The 18099-nt window shown below is 41.4% G+C and overlaps 1 protein-coding gene across 1 annotated transcript in view; it reads right to left on the bottom strand.

Annotated features, from left to right (window-relative positions):
• Positions 1-640: 640 nt before the first annotated feature.
• Positions 641-18099, bottom strand: part of Ptpn14 (protein tyrosine phosphatase non-receptor type 14) — a 174697-nt gene continuing 157238 nt past the window's right edge. Inside the window, exons 17-19 of the mRNA XM_076832419.1 lie at positions 17765-17999; positions 13780-13943; positions 641-8413 (exon numbers count right to left, since the gene is read on the bottom strand). Of these exons, the coding sequence (XP_076688534.1) occupies positions 8285-8413; positions 13780-13943; positions 17765-17999 (528 nt within the window). The 3' untranslated portion in view covers positions 641-8284. The remainder of the gene's footprint in view (positions 8414-13779; positions 13944-17764; positions 18000-18099) is intronic.

Genomic DNA, 18099 nt, shown 5'->3' with positions numbered 1-18099 from the left:
TCTGACCTGGTTACAGAGTCGGGGGTCCCACACACCATTGCCCATTGTGTTCAACAATTTGCTACAATGGCTCCCCAAACTCCAGGAAATACTTTTACTTACTATTAGCAGTTTATTATAAAGGCTGCAAAATGGAACAGGCAAACGAAGAGGCTGAGCATAGGAGATCTGACGCCATGGAGTTGGATTGCCCTGTTATTTATCATGAAGCAAGAGCCCACCTCATTATGAAGGGGTCACTGGGTTTGTGCCATGGTAGCCAGTTGGGTGGAAATCTGGGACACAGAGGTGACAACCTTTCAATCCAGAGATGAAGTGAGCTGTTAAAAAGTCGAAAGACAAAATACAAGAATTTGGATTTTCAATAGCAGCCTGGTGCCTGCCTTTTCCACATCAACAATTTGGTGTCTGAGAAAATGACAGTGGAGGCCGAGGGGCTTGGGGTTTAATGAAGGTTATCACTGCATTTGTGAGAAAGACCATTTCCATACATTGTTCACTCCATTTGGCTAATGATCACCGCTCTGATTTCTTCTAACCAAGACAACTTTGAAAATTTCATACACAAATCTTCATTATGATCAGATTATACAGGATAAAGAGTAGGTAGCAATAAATTGGCTTTATAAAGGCAGATTTTTTCCTAGACACCTTTGCTTTGAAAAGAATCTTAGAAGTAAGGGATAGGTATATGCCTTCAACTAATGCCAACAGTGCTAAAGAGAAAGACTGTTTTCTCTGGAAAAAAAAAAAAAGGTTTATTGCATATGGAAATCCATAGATATCTTTTACAAAAAAAAAAGGTTAGAATAAAGATCTCACATTTGTAAAGGCACATATGAAACATTTTACAGCAATGACAAGGACAGTAAGAACATCATCTAGGACCAATATCTAAATAAGACTTTATAAAAACAGATAGAAAACAGTGCAAAAAATACTGTCAAAGTCAGTTTTATACACCCCAATTGTGTATGAAACTGGCAAGCATAAGCTTATTTACTGATATAAAATAGCACATAGAATAGCATGCATAGTTTCATTTAAGGCTTTTAATATTATTAAACTGACAGGGAGTCTACACCAAAGTACAGTTGACATGACTACAGATAAAGTCACTCCCCGACTTAGGGAATGTCCTATAAACTCCTCAGTCTGTCTCCCCGCCATAACAACTGTAGTTTGGTAGTAAAGAGACTCAGCTTTCATCTTGCCAAGTACCAAGTGGCCTCCATGGGGTGGAGAATGTGTCCCCAGGATCCCAAGTCCCAACCTGGAATGCATTTCTCACCACCACAACATAATAGTTCCATGGTTCCATTTGCAGCCCATGAAAACTCAACCAGTTCTGACACAGGCCTGTGTTTCGGCTGTGTTGGAAGTCAGTGGGCTTCTGAGGGCTGACCCAAGAACTTTAATAAGAACAAACTGGTTTCTAAGTTGGGGACTTGCCTGAATATCATTTCAAAACAAAACCTATTAGACATCAATTATTTTGAAGGATAGCAAAATTCACAACATTTTACAAAACAGACCAAGGAGAGCATCACAATACTGAGATCACAGAGTACAACAGTCCAGTGAAACAAAATAGATTAGGCTGTTATTTGATGTAACACTAGTTACATAAGGTTATACATTTAATAGTCATCTGCATATGTAAATCTGTTTTCCCTCCCATCCTCAACCAGGTTAGTTGACTTCTGAAGGCACAAGGGACACACATAGAATCGTCTCTAATGGAGAGTGTACCTTATGTGTCTGTAATCCTACAAACAATGGCAAGAAAGTTTAGAAGAAACTGCAGTGAAATTTTACAGTGTTCAAGTTGGGGGTGGAGGGAATAGCTCTGAATGACAGTTTTGGTTCTATGCTGAAAGTATTTACTTGCTAACACTGCAATTGAGGGAGGAGGTGGGAGGCCCTGAGAAATGCCGAGAATGCCAGGCGCCCCTGCCCTGAGAGTCACCTGACTAAACTCAAAGCAGCATTCCTGAGATTTTAGCAAAAGGTTTCACTCCAAGGCACAGAAAGATCCCAATCTCAGCTTTTTCCTCTAAACCTTTTGTCAGATGAGATGGCTTTTCTGTTTCCCTGAAGGAAGAGGTTGTGGAAGAAAAGATGAACTTCCACACAGACTGGATGAACCACTTATTCTGCCCTCCTAGATAACTGAATTATTGATCACAATCTACCTTTTGATGTTCCTTGGCAGCCCAGAGACACAAATCTGCCTCCCCAGTTTGGTCAGTGTGTGTAGAGGCCATGATGAAGGGAACATGGTCCGGCAGCAAGAAGCTAGAAACTAATTAGACCACAGATGTCACTGCACTAATGTGAAGCTACTTAAGTTCACCTCAAAATAAATATTAAATACCATGGCAATCATTGTCTTAGGAGTGTTACCTACTTTTGCTTTCATTCGTTCTAATAATGATAGCTGTGATCACTGAGGGAACAAAAGGGTAAATAAGGACAGCTTCCCCAAGGCTGACAGTTTTCTAAGCTACTTCTGGTTATTTTCACTTGTCAGATCCAATTCCTGGAAACAGTAAGTTGTTTTTTTTTTTTTTTTTTTTAAGAAAGATTAAAAGATTCCCTAGTTACATACTTTGGAGAGGTTCAAGACAATGATTCTCTATGACCAGACTAACTTCTGTAGGGGTTGCACAAATAGGGTACAGAAAGGAAAAAAGTGCTCAAGAGATGAACCAGGAAGCAAATGGAAAAGCATGAAGAGCCAGCAGAGCCTTGAGTGAATGAAACGCACTAGGAATAAAGATATGATGTAACACATGCTGCCTGAGAGACAGGAAATGAATGCAATTGCTGTGTTTATATTCTACATTTTTGTGCTCTAGTTAGATACACGACCTATAAAGGAAAAACTTGCGGCAGCACCTGAGATCACTGGCAAGAGGAAACCTAGATGTTTGGGAGGTCTGCTCACTAACCCTGAGAGCTACGTGGCTGAGCAGAGCCCTCAGCGCAAGATGAGAGATGTACTCTTGAGCAGCTAACCCAGGCACAGAGTAGACAGGGCATCATGGTTCATGATACTCACCCAGCAGCCCCTCAGCTAGGAGGATGCAGTTGGACACTAGAAGCCAGGGTAAAACAGATCCCAGTGCTATAGCAGTCTTTCCCCTGGGTGCCACTTCATAGTTTCCAACACTCTGACATTGCACAAAGCAGGGTAGGGAATAGGAGAGACATTCCAGGGTACAAAGAATTGTGAATAACATTTTCAGGGGAACATCAGGGCTAATCTAAAACCATTCTAACTCTTCTCTCCATGTATGTCTTATCTTTGGGCAAACTTAGGGCACTAAGAATGATCCTGGTGGTCCAGAGCATGGCAGAAGGAACAGTGACTTTCTACACATATTGAGGTTGTCTTTGAGCTCCAGCCCTCCTGCTTTAAAACTCAATGTCCCTGAAATTATTTGTTAAAATGGGAAAGCTGGACAAAGCTTTGAACAGTAGGAATGAATACACATCCTTCTTTTTACTGCATCAAACAACAAATTATGCAGGCTGTGAAATTGATTGATGCCAGATACTGAATGCTAGGGTCAGGGATGTGTTAACAGGGAACTTTTCAGTTTGATCTTGAAAAAGAAGATACAGCTATATTAAGCTGGAAAAGATAAGAAAGGTAATCTATTGAACAAAATGCTTACCTACCCGAGTTTCTACTGGAAATGCAAAAGCTGGTTAAAGGTTGAGTATTGATGGGCAAGCTTATGGTTGAATTTCACAGGGCTCTTTGAATAACTGGCTTCTGGACAACCTGGTTTCACAGAATTTGGTTAGTTCACTCTCACATTTCTCCCAGGCATGTTGCTATTACTTTCTAAAGATGTAGCAGCAAGGTATTTTGCCCCCAAATGACTTGGAAGCTGAGGTAAAAACAAGAATCATTCTGCCCACTTTGCTTGGACATCAAGGGAAGTGTCAAAAGCAATTTAATACCTTAGAGTGTTATTTCTACCCCGTAGGACCAATTGGGGTTATTTCCATCCTATGGAGTTAACTGAGTTGGTCACCCTCCAAGTCTATTGGGAAATAAGCAGTTCCCATGGAAGGCCCACATTCTCCTTTGGTAAGACGAATGGACAGTTGCTCTGCTCATAAAAAGAAAGTGCCAAATAAGAGCATGATGTGTGTCTAATAAAAATCACTGGTGAAAAATAAAACATGGCAGCAGAAGAATCGTGGGTAAAATGGGAAAGCTGAATTCCCCACAAAACAACTTCTTACGTTAAGAGCCCAAAAGTGATTACTTTGTGTTTCTGAAAATTTCCTTCCCTGAGGAGCCCAACAGAGCTAGCATTCCTCAAACTGAGGAGGAATGGTGGATAGATTAACACCAACATGAGTCTGAACCAATCATATCCCCTGAATTTATGTTCCCTGGCATACATTCTGTCTAGAATATCCCTATACTCTTCCCCCACCCTGCCTCCAGGGATTGGCATTTCTTTACCAAATAAAAATCAATAATTATGCTTCTCCCCCATCAAACACAGCGTTGGAAGTAAGAGTGAGATTAGATGGTACATTCTGTTTTTTGACTATGGACAGCTTTGGGACCCATGTCATGTTTTTTAATGAATGGACTGAAGTCAGCTAATACAGATCAAAGTAGCCAATACATCAAGAAAGGACAATAGTTGAAAATTCCATAAAAATGTACTTGATGGCCAACCCAGCCTGTCAGAATCAACCATGCACTATCACCTCTGCCAAAAGTGACTTCTGAGCCCTGGGAGACAGCCTGCTCACCTTGTAGGGGAGGATCACAGCAGCAAGGCCATGTGCTCACAAGCCAGGCTGCCCGCTACGCACGCACACTTTTGTGTTCATTAGCGCTTCCTTAGAGAAAACACATAAGGCATTGGGATCCACTGTATCGGGGAAGAAACAAACTGTACATAGTAGGTTGACCCATATGAAGTTTTTATGTTCATAGAAAATAGGCTTAATTAGTGGAAATTACATATGGGTCAACCTATATTAAACTAGAAAAGGAAAAAAAAAAGCAGTTAACTGGATAAAAATGCTGACTTACTATGCCTAGCAGAATTTGGAACTGCAAATCAGAAGCCAAAAGAAGGCAGGATAAAGGCTGAGTACGAGCCAATGGTTGGGTCCCACAGCCTGTCTTTAGCAGAGTCCCAAAAGACCCTCTATCCAGGCTAATGGAAACTGACTCAGGTAAATAATGACTGTCGTTATAATCAAAAAGTAGTTTGTCTTCTTAATCTAGAACCACAAAGGTTGGAAAAGTAAAACTGTCTCAGTTTAAGCTCCTTGAAAGTTTATTCCTCATCAATTCCCTGTGGAGACGTTTTTACCTTCCTGATTGCGTGGCTCACCTCCAAATGAGCATAGAAGCTGGTTTGTCTCATATAAAAAATGTCTGACATACCTCTCTGATGCAGTTAGATCCTCTTGTGTACTTTGTATCCAGGGAAAAATCTGTGTGTGTCTCCCAAGAACCCCACAAAATATAGCCCAGCAGGACACTTCACAGCATTGCCAGCAAGCTTATTTTCATCTCAAGGATGAAGTCATCAAATTCAACCCCAGGATCCAGGGACCATGCTGAACAAGGATGATCACTTTAGGTCAACATATCTAAATGAATGCAAATGAAAGAAGCAAAATATCTCAACTGGAAAACTTCAAAACTAGAGGTTGGAAAATATTAGATAGCCTTGGTGTGAGAGGGTACCTTTTATTACCACCATTTTTAATTTTCTCCCTTCAAATCCAAACTGTAGCAATAGACCCTGACAGCTCTAGCTTCAGACTTGATACATCATCAGGAAGTCATTCCAAAAGCTCTAACTAGATAACTAATTTAATACACTTTGCTTCAAGGTTTATTCCTTGGCTTGCTTCCCAGATATAAAGCATCTCTGGGCAATTATTATGCAGATGCCACTAAAAACACTTTGAATGGCTGCTGATAATTTAACAGGAGATACACTGGCATTCACTGGAGATGTGAAGAGGAATGCAAAATGTGCTAAAGAACCAGAAGCATTTGTTTTTAAAAATGAAATATGTGGAATAACTTAAATGTTTTCCTCTGGGTTTCAATATAAACTTTGGCTAGGAAGTTGGATATAAGACCTACTTCCTCTCTGCAATCTTGTGCATTAATGAATATTCTGATAGCATAACCCTTTTCATTGGGTTTCAATGAAGCCCAAAAGTGATGAGCTCAAAGAGACATCAACTTTACATGCTGCCCGCAGGAGACATTTTAACAGTATTCACATTAGTGCTTCGAGTTAAAAGATAAATACTGAATGTATCATTGTACAATAAACTAGTAACTGAAACAGTTCTTAGAATATTCCAAGGATGAAAACTCTCTTGAGAAGGACGTCAATACTTTTCTGCCTGCTGATTAGCTTCTCTGTTCCATTTAAAATACATGTGGTACTAATGGTTTTCTTTTCAGAACATATACCCAAACTCCACAATCTACAAAGCTCAGTTCAAGTAAAGACTCTCTGCTTCTCACACCTTTTGTGTAGAAGAAAAGAGAGGAAGTTCTTCAGATATTCTGAGTGTAAATATGCCGAACCACATCCAATAACACACTGGCCTACAGTGGAAGGAACTGGTTGGTACCTCTTCCAAATGAGTTAATGGGGAATCTGGTTTCATAGGCAGCTGTTAGTATGTGGGATGGGAGTCACAAGAGCAAGCTCTCTTTGGTCAGTGTGATGCCATTCTTTTTCTCTTTTCAGCTCAGGAAGAAAAAAAAACACAACAGATAGCAATGGAGGAAGGCAGGTAGAACACCCACCATGTTCTAAGAACAAAAACCCCAATCAAAAAGTGTGTCCAAGAAAAACTAGATATAGAAAAGGAAATTCCCCAGAATTCAGGAAGATGGAAAATGTGTGATACATGATTTATCGTATAATAACCTAAGAAATTCAGAAGGACTCTGATGAATGAAGTCATAGGAAGAAACTAAGAACCAAGCTTTAAACTGATGGTGGTTCACACAATAACTGACCAGAGTGGGTTACATGGAGTAAAGGGAGCAATGGGAGACTCTGAAAGACAAATTCTACCATCTCATCAGGGTGGCAAGATTTGGAATACAGGGTCCTGAGAGAGATTAACTACATTCTTGTAGGCCAAAGCCTGGAGATGATACCAGCACAGTGAGGGTCACATTGTGGGTGACTCCTGGCCAGGGCCCCTGCTAACTAAGTGCCAAACAGCTCCTAGAAATTAGTTTCATCAATGGTTTTCTTTATAACCTTTTCTATGACTGTGATTGAGAGAAAAATGGAATGCACCCAGCACCTCAATCTGCAGGATCTTGTCCAGCACACACTTGATATTTAAATATCAAGAAACAATATCAAGACCCTGCCCAACTCTGTTCTTTACCCACCCTGGGCCATTATCCTCTCTCAATCAGGCAAGAGGCCGAGCTGCACAGATGGCCTGGCCCAGGGCCTCAACATCAGCAGCCTGGGGTCTGAGAAAACAGAGAGAAGCAGCAGATATACAGGGTGCAGTCCCAGCAGGAAGATAGGCTCCAGAGCCCAGAATAAGGGGTGGTTGAGAAAGAAGCAAAGAGCTCCTCATTCGCCTGAAAGATGTCACTATGCCCTATAAAGGGAGAATTTTCTCTTGCTGTTCTCATCTTCAATTCAAGCTTTTGGGGACATAGGAAGGCAAGAAAAGAGATTATAGAGGATAAGGACAGATTGGGAGAAGAAAGTGACTGTCTATCCAGGGCTCATGAGCCCCCAAAATATGAGAGAATAATGTGTTTTCTTCAGTAAAGGGTCTTGGCCCTTTTCTTTATATTTCAGGATGAATTCATTTTCTTGCCATCTTTGATTTGGACATGAGCAATTAATTAAGCTGATGAATTTCAGGATGGGCTACAAATCTGGCTTCAGCTTCACTAGAGATGTGTTCCCTTATGCCTCTGTCCCCAAAATGACCCACCATACAACCTTGCCTCCTGACATATTACAATGCAGATCAGTCAAAATGTGGTTCAAATGAAAAGTACAATATTAATATGAAAACTGCATTATAATAATTCACAAGTTATTCCAAAGGGGGAAAAATAAATTATCTCATATAAAATAATACATGACATTTCTGGGTAATCTTGGCTCCTGGCCTATTGCCAGCCATCTGCCCCCAACTGGGGGAGCAGATGTTGTCTGGAGGTGATTCCACCTGCAGGATGGAGCTGGATCCCTCCTCCAGGATCTGGATCTGGAGATTAAATGAGTCTGGAGTTTTGTAGAAACTGGATGAGGACTTGGTAGACAAACTTGTACTGAGTGATGGTCTGGATCATGAACATTCTTTGCTCCCTGAGGAGCCTCAGCATCATGGGGACTTCCACCTTCTGCAAGAAAAGAGAAAAGACACAAATCCTAAGATGGGAAACTTTCTTCAAGTGGTTCTTCATCTGCTCATTCAGGAAGCATTCACCCACTGACCACACCCAGGTACAGACAAAGCAAAGGACCTTGGCCCCACTAGGTTTTAGGAATCAGTCTATACCAGTAATTAGAGAACCTGGTCACCAGTTGTCACTGGTGTGATATTTTAAATATAGCCTAGACTGATAGATAAAACTTAGAGGCTGGGGGTCAACCCGATCGCTACTGTCAAATCTTCCAGACCCAATGAACAGGATTTCAGGCATCTCTGGGTCTTGTGTAAAGGAAGGAGCATAATGTGTTCCTTTAACAGCAGGGTATGGCCTTGCCCATGTTAGGTGCAATTCCTCAGTATGCACCTACAGGATCAAATGATGAAATGCATGCAGAGAATTTAGTGCACAGTTCTTAATGAATGCAACTCATAAATGTATGGTTAATATGATTATGTCCATCTTGCTGTCTCTCAGGACTGTGGTCATGATCAAGCAAGATAATGTATATGATAAGCCTTTGAAACATTAAAGCATCTCTGAATACCAGTTTGCAGTAAAGGACTTTCACTAAAAATATCTTGAGTATTAAGTAAGACTGCCTGTGTAGGAATCCTTTGAGAACACAGCTCTTTTGAATGGAAGGAAATTAATACCTTGGGTCATTGGTGCTGACACAGACCAGAGACTGTCCCAGTGACCCCTCACCCTCACTATTTCCACCTTCCCCAACCAGCCAGCCATGCACAGGTGAATAGCCACTGGGCTGTGAGGCCACTGTGCCTAGCCACTCACTCTGATCTAGGAGATGTCAACCCAAAACAGATGGTACCCATGAAGTTATCATGGATGGAGAAAGCATTCAAAGTTACATAATAAAAACTGATCTGCATGCCATACTTTGTAACCTCTAAACCTTGAGAAATAATCTCAGTTATTTCCAAACTTTGGGTAGCTATGATAACAGGGGCCATCCTTAGAAGTCATTCTTATCAAAACCAACTAAAGAATGTACTCCACAGACTTAAAGGGACACAGTCAAGTCCTGGGTAATAATGACAACAAAGGCATATGAATCCCCAAACTATTAATCAAAATGTAGAGCTGAGTTTATAAGCCTCTAACAACAAATGGGTCTTTGCCTAAATTACACTCTAATGTGATCTCTGTCAGGCTGGAGTGGTGGCTCAGTGTTACAGCCCTTGCCTATCACATGTGAGGCACTGGGTTTGACTCTCAGCACCACATAAAATAAATAATAAATAAAGGTACTGTGCCCATTTACAACTAAAAAATAAATAAAAATTCAAAAAAATAAAGTGGTTTGTCATGAAATACAACAATCAAGAGATAACTAATGATGGACTGAATTAATGTTTGATGACTGCTGCTCTGTGTTGGGCACTGAAGAGTTGGCCACCAAAGGCTTTGACAGGGGAGGTAGAGTGCACAGGAGCTTGGTGCACAATAGCTCAGAGAGCAGAGCTCTGACAACCTGGTGAGACTTCTTCTGTGGAATTCCAGCTCTAGCACTTCCTGGGCATATTACTTCATGTACCTGTGACTCAGTTTCTCTTCTGTTACATAAAAGCACTAAGAGAACCCATCTCAGTGTTACTGTGAAGGCCTTTTGAGTAAAAACCGCAAGGCTCCTGGAATGGTGACAATGCATGGTAAACGCTAAGTATAGGACAGTTGCTATTTCCACTGTGATTATCACTATCTCTGCCTGTCCCGCCTCCTCCATCACCCAGCACTGGTATAGACCTCCACCACCACCAACACGCCACCTCCCCTTTTTCAACCCCCACACTTCTTCATTTTCCACCTTCCCCACCACTATCCCCTCCTCTACCATCTCCACCACTACCTCCTCTTCCCACCACCATCCACCTCCTCCTCCTCTACACCTACACTTACCACCACACCTTCACCTTCTCTACCACTTCCACCCCACCGCCATCTTCCCCACACTCTACCTCTTCCACATCTACCATCCCCTCCACCTCCTGCACCCCATTCCCAAATTTTCCCCATCATCACCTCCCCTTCCTCCTCTACACTGCCAGCACCTCTCACCATTTCCTTCAGCACTACCACCATCCTCATCTCTAGAATCTATATAACTTGGCCCCCAAACCAATTTATTTTCTCTTTCTGATACAGAGCAGTTGGAAACAGAGCAAACAAGGTTCCCCTGGTCCTCAATGAGAGGATTTTAACTACCCTAAAGATTCACTTCCACAGGCTCTGCTGCTAACTGCCCTGTATCCTGGCCTACTGCCAGCCATCTGCCCCCAACTGCGGGAGCAGATGTTGTCTGGAGGTTATTCCACCTGCAGGATGGAGCTGGATCCCTCCTCCAGGATCCGGATCTGGAGATTAAATGAGTCTGGAGTTGTGTAGAAACTGGATGAGGACTTGGTAGACAAACTTGTACTGAGTACACTTATGAGGAGTGGATCTTTGCTCAATCTCACCCAGAGGACATTTTCTCCTCCTCACTCAGTGAAGGAGAGAGAACTTATTTGGGAACAGCAGCAAGATCAAGACATCTTTTCCTTGGCTAGTGAGAATGGCATCTTTTGTAAAGACTGTGACTGCGCCAGGCAGCCACATCTAGAGGATCAAGAGAGAAGCTTGAAAAAGCAAGAACAGGTGCTCCTGGAAAATGTGTGAGCAGGAAGATGTTGTTATTAACCTCAGTGACCAAAAGCACTGGGTCATGGGGAAGCTTCACAGAGCAGCCCAAGAGAGCTATCCCTTCCAGTCCCCAACTTGCAGCTACCAACCATGCTGTAAGCATCTTTGATTCAGTATTTATGCTCAACTTTTCTATTTACGAATGAGACTAAGAGGGAAAAGTCCAAGAAACAGAAATGCCATTTTGCTGACAAAACCACATGAATTACAAGCTAAAATATAAAGTAAGCTAAATCCAGCTGTGGATAGAAGGCAAAAAAATTTTGGACAAGAGACACACAGGACACATGATTCCATATTCATTTGTCAAAACCTCTGTTTAAAACACAAAATAGCTACACACATTCCACTCTTATTTTGAAATGTAGGCTTGAATCTGACTGGACAGGACTGAAACGGCTTCAGAACAAAGTAGAGTTTTTTTCCCTTCACCATCCACCAATAGCAATTATGGGAAACAGGACCGATAAGGCTGGCTATATTTGTGCTGGGAAAAGGAAGTGAAAAATATGAGTCATCTTGCTATCTTTGAGTATCAATGGAAACAGAAGTTCTTTTTGGATTGACCACATACAAGCAAGGAATGTTCCGGCATGCAGTTGGGCACTGAGGAAACCCTCTGCCTCTGGACACACTACAGAGTGCAACCTTTCCAAGTCTCAGGAGTCTACAGGAAGTTCTACCAGCCCATCCCTCACTGTACAACGGGGCTGGCTTTGATGGGTACTGTTTGTGTCCCTATAATATCAGGTGAGCAATGGACCTCATGTCATGCTTCACGGAACCACAGTGCTTGATGGGTCTCCAAAGAGCTCCGAACAAACAATCTTTCATGTCAGACAAGATGAGCAGAATAGTCCTCGAGTTGAAAAGGGGAAGAGGTCACTGAAGAAGAGTGGCAGGAAATGAAAAAAGGGATGATTTGGTGAAAACAGTGATAGGAGAGGATTAAAAGATGTGGAAGTGGAAGTGGAAGGTGGTGGCGGCAGTTTCCTCCTTGCACTGGAGCCACCAGGGCCACCAGCGTGAGCACAGACACGTTCAAACCATGTGCACACTAATTCCATTGCACCTCATTCCATTCTCCTGAAGGACTGGGACTTAGTGTCAAGTTATTCATTGTATCTGAGACTTCCAGATACTTCTAGTAGTGACAGGGTACAGAGAAATCCCCAGGTGAGACAGAGTGAAAAAAAAAACAACAACAGAGAAGACAATGACATTTCTGCTTTGTGATCTGAACTTATTCCATAATAAGAGTTTATCAGCAAGTTTCACGTTTTGTTTTGTTTGAGTTATGGTTTTAAACATTAGGCTACAGTTGGGATAGCCCGTCTTCTATCTTTTAGTAGCATAAAATTCTTTTGTGCAGACTGAAAGTCTCCAAACTTTTCCTTTTTATGGGCAGGAGTTTTAAAATTCTTTTCAAGTGCATGTTAAGTTTAAACAAGGGACTTATTTAAACTTAACATGTACTATTAGTCTCAACACAACAAATTTCATAGGGCAATATTTAATCTGATGGTCAACCCACTGAAGCCAGTCAGTAAGCACAATATCAATTTTTCCATTAGAACATTCTACAATTTTAAAACTGCCAAATCACTATCAGAGTTTCCTTGCATCTTCCAAGCCTTATGGTTTGGAAATAGAACAGAACCAAATGGCATGAGGCATTAATACCTCTACATAGTAGAGGTGAGGATGATGAGGGAGTGGGGAGTGAAAGCCCTTCAAATGGCCAAAATACATTTTACTGTCATGTGTAACTAGAAATAAAAATTAAAAAACAACAACAACAACAAAAAAAAAAACAGCCTGGGCTGGGGGTAGAGCTCAGTAGCAGAGTGCTTGCCTTTCCAAGCATGCACCAAGTCCTGGGTTCCATCCTAGCACCACAAAATAAATAAATAAATGAATAAGTAAAACACAACCTGATAGCCTCATGTCAATAGAAGGCAGAACTGTCCTTCAGCCTTCGGCTGCTGTTCAAGCTTCTCAGTGTAACGCCCTGATTGTACAGCAGGTAAGGGAATTCCACATGCCACGTGCCCACAGGCCCAGCATCAGCCCGCTTCTGCAGGAAACATAGCCACAGGGCAGCCCAGGCCAAGACCAATAATGCCAGTGTGCTCAGAGCATCTCTCCTGCTCTGCTTACCACATAGCTGCCCATCTAGACAAGAGCAAATACCCTCTTTAAATAAAAACATCCCTCTGAAGAATGAAAAACATCTTCTGAGCAGATAAATCTGCACATAGGATTAGGACAAGAAATGTAAGACACAACTAAACTACATGTGGCAAAATAACTCACCGTGAAAATCACCCACAATAAAACCAGACTGTCTACTTTGGGAAGTAGATGCCAACTAAGGTCAGATTTTCTGGAAGTTTCCTAACTCAGACTCTCATTTCTTCTATATTATTTTAGGTACCTACACAGAACAGGGAGAGGCCCAAACCAGAAGGACTATAAATGTCAGACTCAAACTTGGAACAATGGGTCTGGAAAACTGTTGGAGAGAGAAAGGAAATTAACCCTTGAACTTGAGAGGGCACAGGCTGGGTGTGGCCATGGTGCAGATTTGTCCCCAAGGTGGAGTATTGAGAAAGAATCCCAGAATGACTCACTTCATTATGCTCCAGGCAGTAGATCATCAGCTCAGACAGAATGACCACTCCGGTCCTTCCCACCCCAGCACTGCAGTGGACCACGATGGGGGGGTGCTGGCTCTGGGTGCCTTCTAACATGCTGTTGGTATGGCGACGGACTGACTGGATCTCCTCCAAGTAGGCTGCAGGACAAAATGCAAATATTGTCACCCAGGTCCTACATGGCTTTACGTACAAGTGTTGGGGGGTGGGCACAGGAGCAGAACGACTGGCAAATTTTTTTTTAAGTGACAATAATTTGCAGTTCTTATAAGACAATAATTATTGGTCTGGTACCTGCTGTACAGTACTGGATCCAGGAAGGACCAGCTGGGAGTCAATTAGTCCATGGGAGAATTTGTTCTTTAAATTAAATAGTTCTTTTTTAAAAATCAAATTCTATTTCCCCCTCTGCAAATCCCTAAGTCCCTCAAGCAGATGATTCTAGACATTACTTACAGCAATTTCTCCTATTAACAGACTGGGATCAGAACAACAGCTAAGTCCCCTTGAAACGCCCGCTTGTCAGAGCCGATTTCTGGTGGGGAAAGAGCATCCATCTGCCATGTCCCCCTTCCCCTCACTGAAAAAGTGAATGTCAACTGAGGCTTGACTTCATTTTTAGATTTAAAAATAGACTTTGGGGAGTCCGCTTTTCAGCACGATTCCTATGGGGTTATGTGAGCTGCTCAAGAGGAGCTCTGCTTCTGGAGGCAACATGCATGGGGGGTGGAGGGGGTCTCGGCACCCCCAACCCCTTCTGACATCTGCCTCGCCCAGCGGGGCAGCACAAGGGTCTGCTCACAACTCCAACTGGCACAGAAGAACAATTACAGCAATCTAAGCGCCTTAATGCCTTTTTTTTTCATAGTCACAGAAAAAGGGAAGCATATAAATATAATCCTCAGACAATCCAAAAATCAGAAAAAGACAATTAGTAATTTAGATTTTCCAGTAGCTAAGGGAAGAAACAGGCTTAAAAGTTCTTGATACTTGGAAAACTTTACCTTAATGCAACAGCATTTACAAGGCTATAAGGTAAATGCTATAATTGTTGAAGAGAAAAAAAGCACATGTACCATTCCAGTAATTTAAAAGCATCTATTTATATTTAATTAATAAATATCAATATTTTGCTTTATAACTTGATCCAATTACAAAAATAATTTGAAGTAGTTAACAAAATAGACAAACTACTGTTATCACTTTTATGATGATGACTACTTAGAAATAACCCTAGTTGTACTGATTGGAGCCTTACAACTAGCAGGAATATAAAATGAGGTAGAACAAAACAAAAAGACATACTGAGGTGAAGAGAGAGAGAGAAAGATAACTCTTTTGGGCACCACCACGAACTAAATACTATGCACAGAATTCTCATCGCAATTTTTCTGCAAGGAGAAAAGATGCCAAGTCACTGAGTTTCTGTCTGAAAAAGGGTCACATACAAGAGACACAGCTTTCTTGACCTAAATCAAAAACTCAGGAGACTGAGGCAGGCAGGAGGATCGCCAGTTCAAGGCCAGCCTTGGCAACTTTGTGAGACCCTATCGCCAAATAAAAAGTAAATAAAAATAAGAGAAGAAAAATAAGAGGAATGTTGGGCAATACCTACTAATCTTTCTAATTCACGTTATTAGAATGGAATGTAGGAGTGCATGTGGGGAGGAGGAGGAAGAAAGAGAGAGAATGGGCTTTTAAGTCCTAATAATAACCAGTTTACAAGATTGAGACTCTTTTTCTCTCTCTAAAAAATAGTTTTTCATAAAATGCAGAAAAAGTAGATTCAAATGGATGTTTCCTCTACCGGAGTAAGAAAGTTCCTGAAATTCTAACTGAACAAAAATTTCTGAAGGGTGGGAGACAATTTGGCTTAGGTACTCTGCATCTAGGTAATCTTACTTAAACATGGACAAGGATCCTTAAAACCTAGATCAAACAGAGAGGCAACATTTCTAAGGCAGTGGGCAGCTTGCTTATTTTCAGTTTCTTTGAAATGTAACAAAAATCAATATATATCTTTTTAAAATGCTGTTTTTCAGTAATTTAGGTTGACCTTCCTTAAGTTGGCTCTGATTAAAAGATCTGATCACACTTACAACCTCCTTATATAAACTTAAAATTTTATCAGAACTGTAAGCCAATCATCAAACCCATCTACTATTTTGCTTCTTGGAGAAAATTTTTAAAGTTAATTAGCAAAAGATTATCTGAAGCCAGGCATGGTGGCACCCACCTGTCATCTCAGCGGCTTGGGAGGCTGAAACAGAAGCATTGAAAATTCAGAGCCAGCCTCAGCAACGGTGAAGCGCTAAGCAGCTCAGTGAGACCCTGCCTCTAAATAAAAAACAAATAGGCTGGGATGTGGCTCAGTGGTTGAGTGCCCGGTGTTTAACCCCCAGTATCCCACTTCAAAAAACAAACAAAAAAGATTTATCTGAAAGGAATAAAAGAAGGAAAGAAGGTTATACAAAGGGCACCTGCCTCCTTATTGATATTTAGAGCTCTGAATAAGTGGCTGTCTGACCCCAGGCAAATCACTAACCTACCCAAACTAGGACTCCAGTCATTTTTCTAATTTCAGTGCCCAACCCCTCAAGTACCATTGCCACTTCCATGGCAAATGAAATCCTTGTACCAATGGGTAAATATGCATTGCCGTCTCTCAATCTTGTAAACTAGTTATTATTAGGACTTGAAAGCCTGTTCTCTCTCTTTCTTCCTCCTCCTCCTCCCCACATGCACTCCTACATTCCATTCTAATAACGTGAAGATAAAAATCAAGGTTTTTGACATTGCCCAACATCTGGATGATGGGCCCTTTCTGGTCACAGGTCTCCCATAGCTGGAGAAGAACACACAACAGGAATAAATCTGCCTCTTCCCTAGCTGTGTAAGGAAAGAACAGGGTTTCTCCACACATGTAGGACATTTAGGGCCACATGAAAAGGGAAGGGGACAGTGATGGCACCGTGAAAAGCAGATGGCAGCATTGGATCTCAGCCCTGCACTCTAGATACTGGCCTGTCCTTTCAGCTGGACTAGGAACATCCTTAAAGCAAAGACTGTGAGCCTAGTTTCATCACTGTGTCCCAAGCTTGATCCAGTGCCTGACACACAGTGGGCACCCATCCAGGTTTTAGTCCTTCAAATGAAGTCCTACATATACTCTGGTGAATTTGTTTCTAAAAAAATAGCCATATCCTGAAAATAAATGAATGAGGTAGTCTTCTAAGCACATTTCAGTTTGGAACACTCCAAGCTGATTCCAATAATTCTTAGCATCTCTCAGTCACAGGTGGAAGAAAGTACTGAAAGGGATGTACTGCTAGGGAGAAATATAGGGCTGGTGAAATGCAAGCCTTTGTGAGAAATTAAAAATGAATTACTTTTCAGTGTTTTCTTTGTGGCATTTTCTTGGAAGTAAAATAGACATAACATAAAATTTGCCATTTTAACCATTTTTAAGAGTAAATTCAGTGCCATTAAGTATATTTGCAATGTTGTGCAAACATCATCACTATCCATTTCCAGAACTATTTCATCATCACAAACAGAAATTTTGTGCACATGAAACAACAATTTTCTGTTTTTTCTTCTTGCCGGCTCCTCTGTCCCTTTAGATTTGCCTATTCTAGGTGCTTTATGTAGTGGAACCATACATTTGTCCTTTTATGTCTGGCTTATTTCACTTACCATTACATATTGAACGTTGTGACATGTACCAGAACATTTACTGATGAATGAGTAGTTATAGGCCTAAATCCACATAGAACTAATTTACCACAGTCTGAGCTTATTTGAGTAATAGGTATACAGAATAAGTGACATGTATTATTCTTCTTTGATAGACATAGATACTTTGATGTTATCATACTTTAGTCACTTAAGAGAAAGCATCCTCTCATTATGATAAACCATTGATGCAGTTGGTAAAACACAGAGAGAAAAAAACACTTACACAAGAATCCTTGGACATCCTCTGGGCAGCCGTGATCTGGCCAGTCAGTATACTGCAAATGCCACACCGTCCTTTCCTGCCCAGACAAAAGGTGCTTGACCTTCAAGCCTGTGGTTGCATAGCAACCAGAATCTGTTCGGAACTTTGTGGTGACCTTGAACTTGCCATAGGTGGCTGAGCTGTGCTTGGAACCCAGTTTGGGCCAATATCGATGGCTTTTGGTTCGTCCACCCTCCTGAATCACATGAAAGCAAAATTAGAAAAAAGTTAGGAGAAACTCTTATCCTCTTATTCTTTTTTTGTATTGGAGATTGAACCCAGGGGTCCTTAAGCAC

This window comes from Callospermophilus lateralis, chromosome 13, assembly GCF_048772815.1.
Source record: "Callospermophilus lateralis isolate mCalLat2 chromosome 13, mCalLat2.hap1, whole genome shotgun sequence".
In the NCBI taxonomy this organism is placed as follows: Eukaryota; Metazoa; Chordata; class Mammalia; order Rodentia; family Sciuridae; genus Callospermophilus; species Callospermophilus lateralis.
Note: the sequence above shows the minus strand (reverse complement) of the source record. Positions and strands in the feature narration are given on the sequence as shown.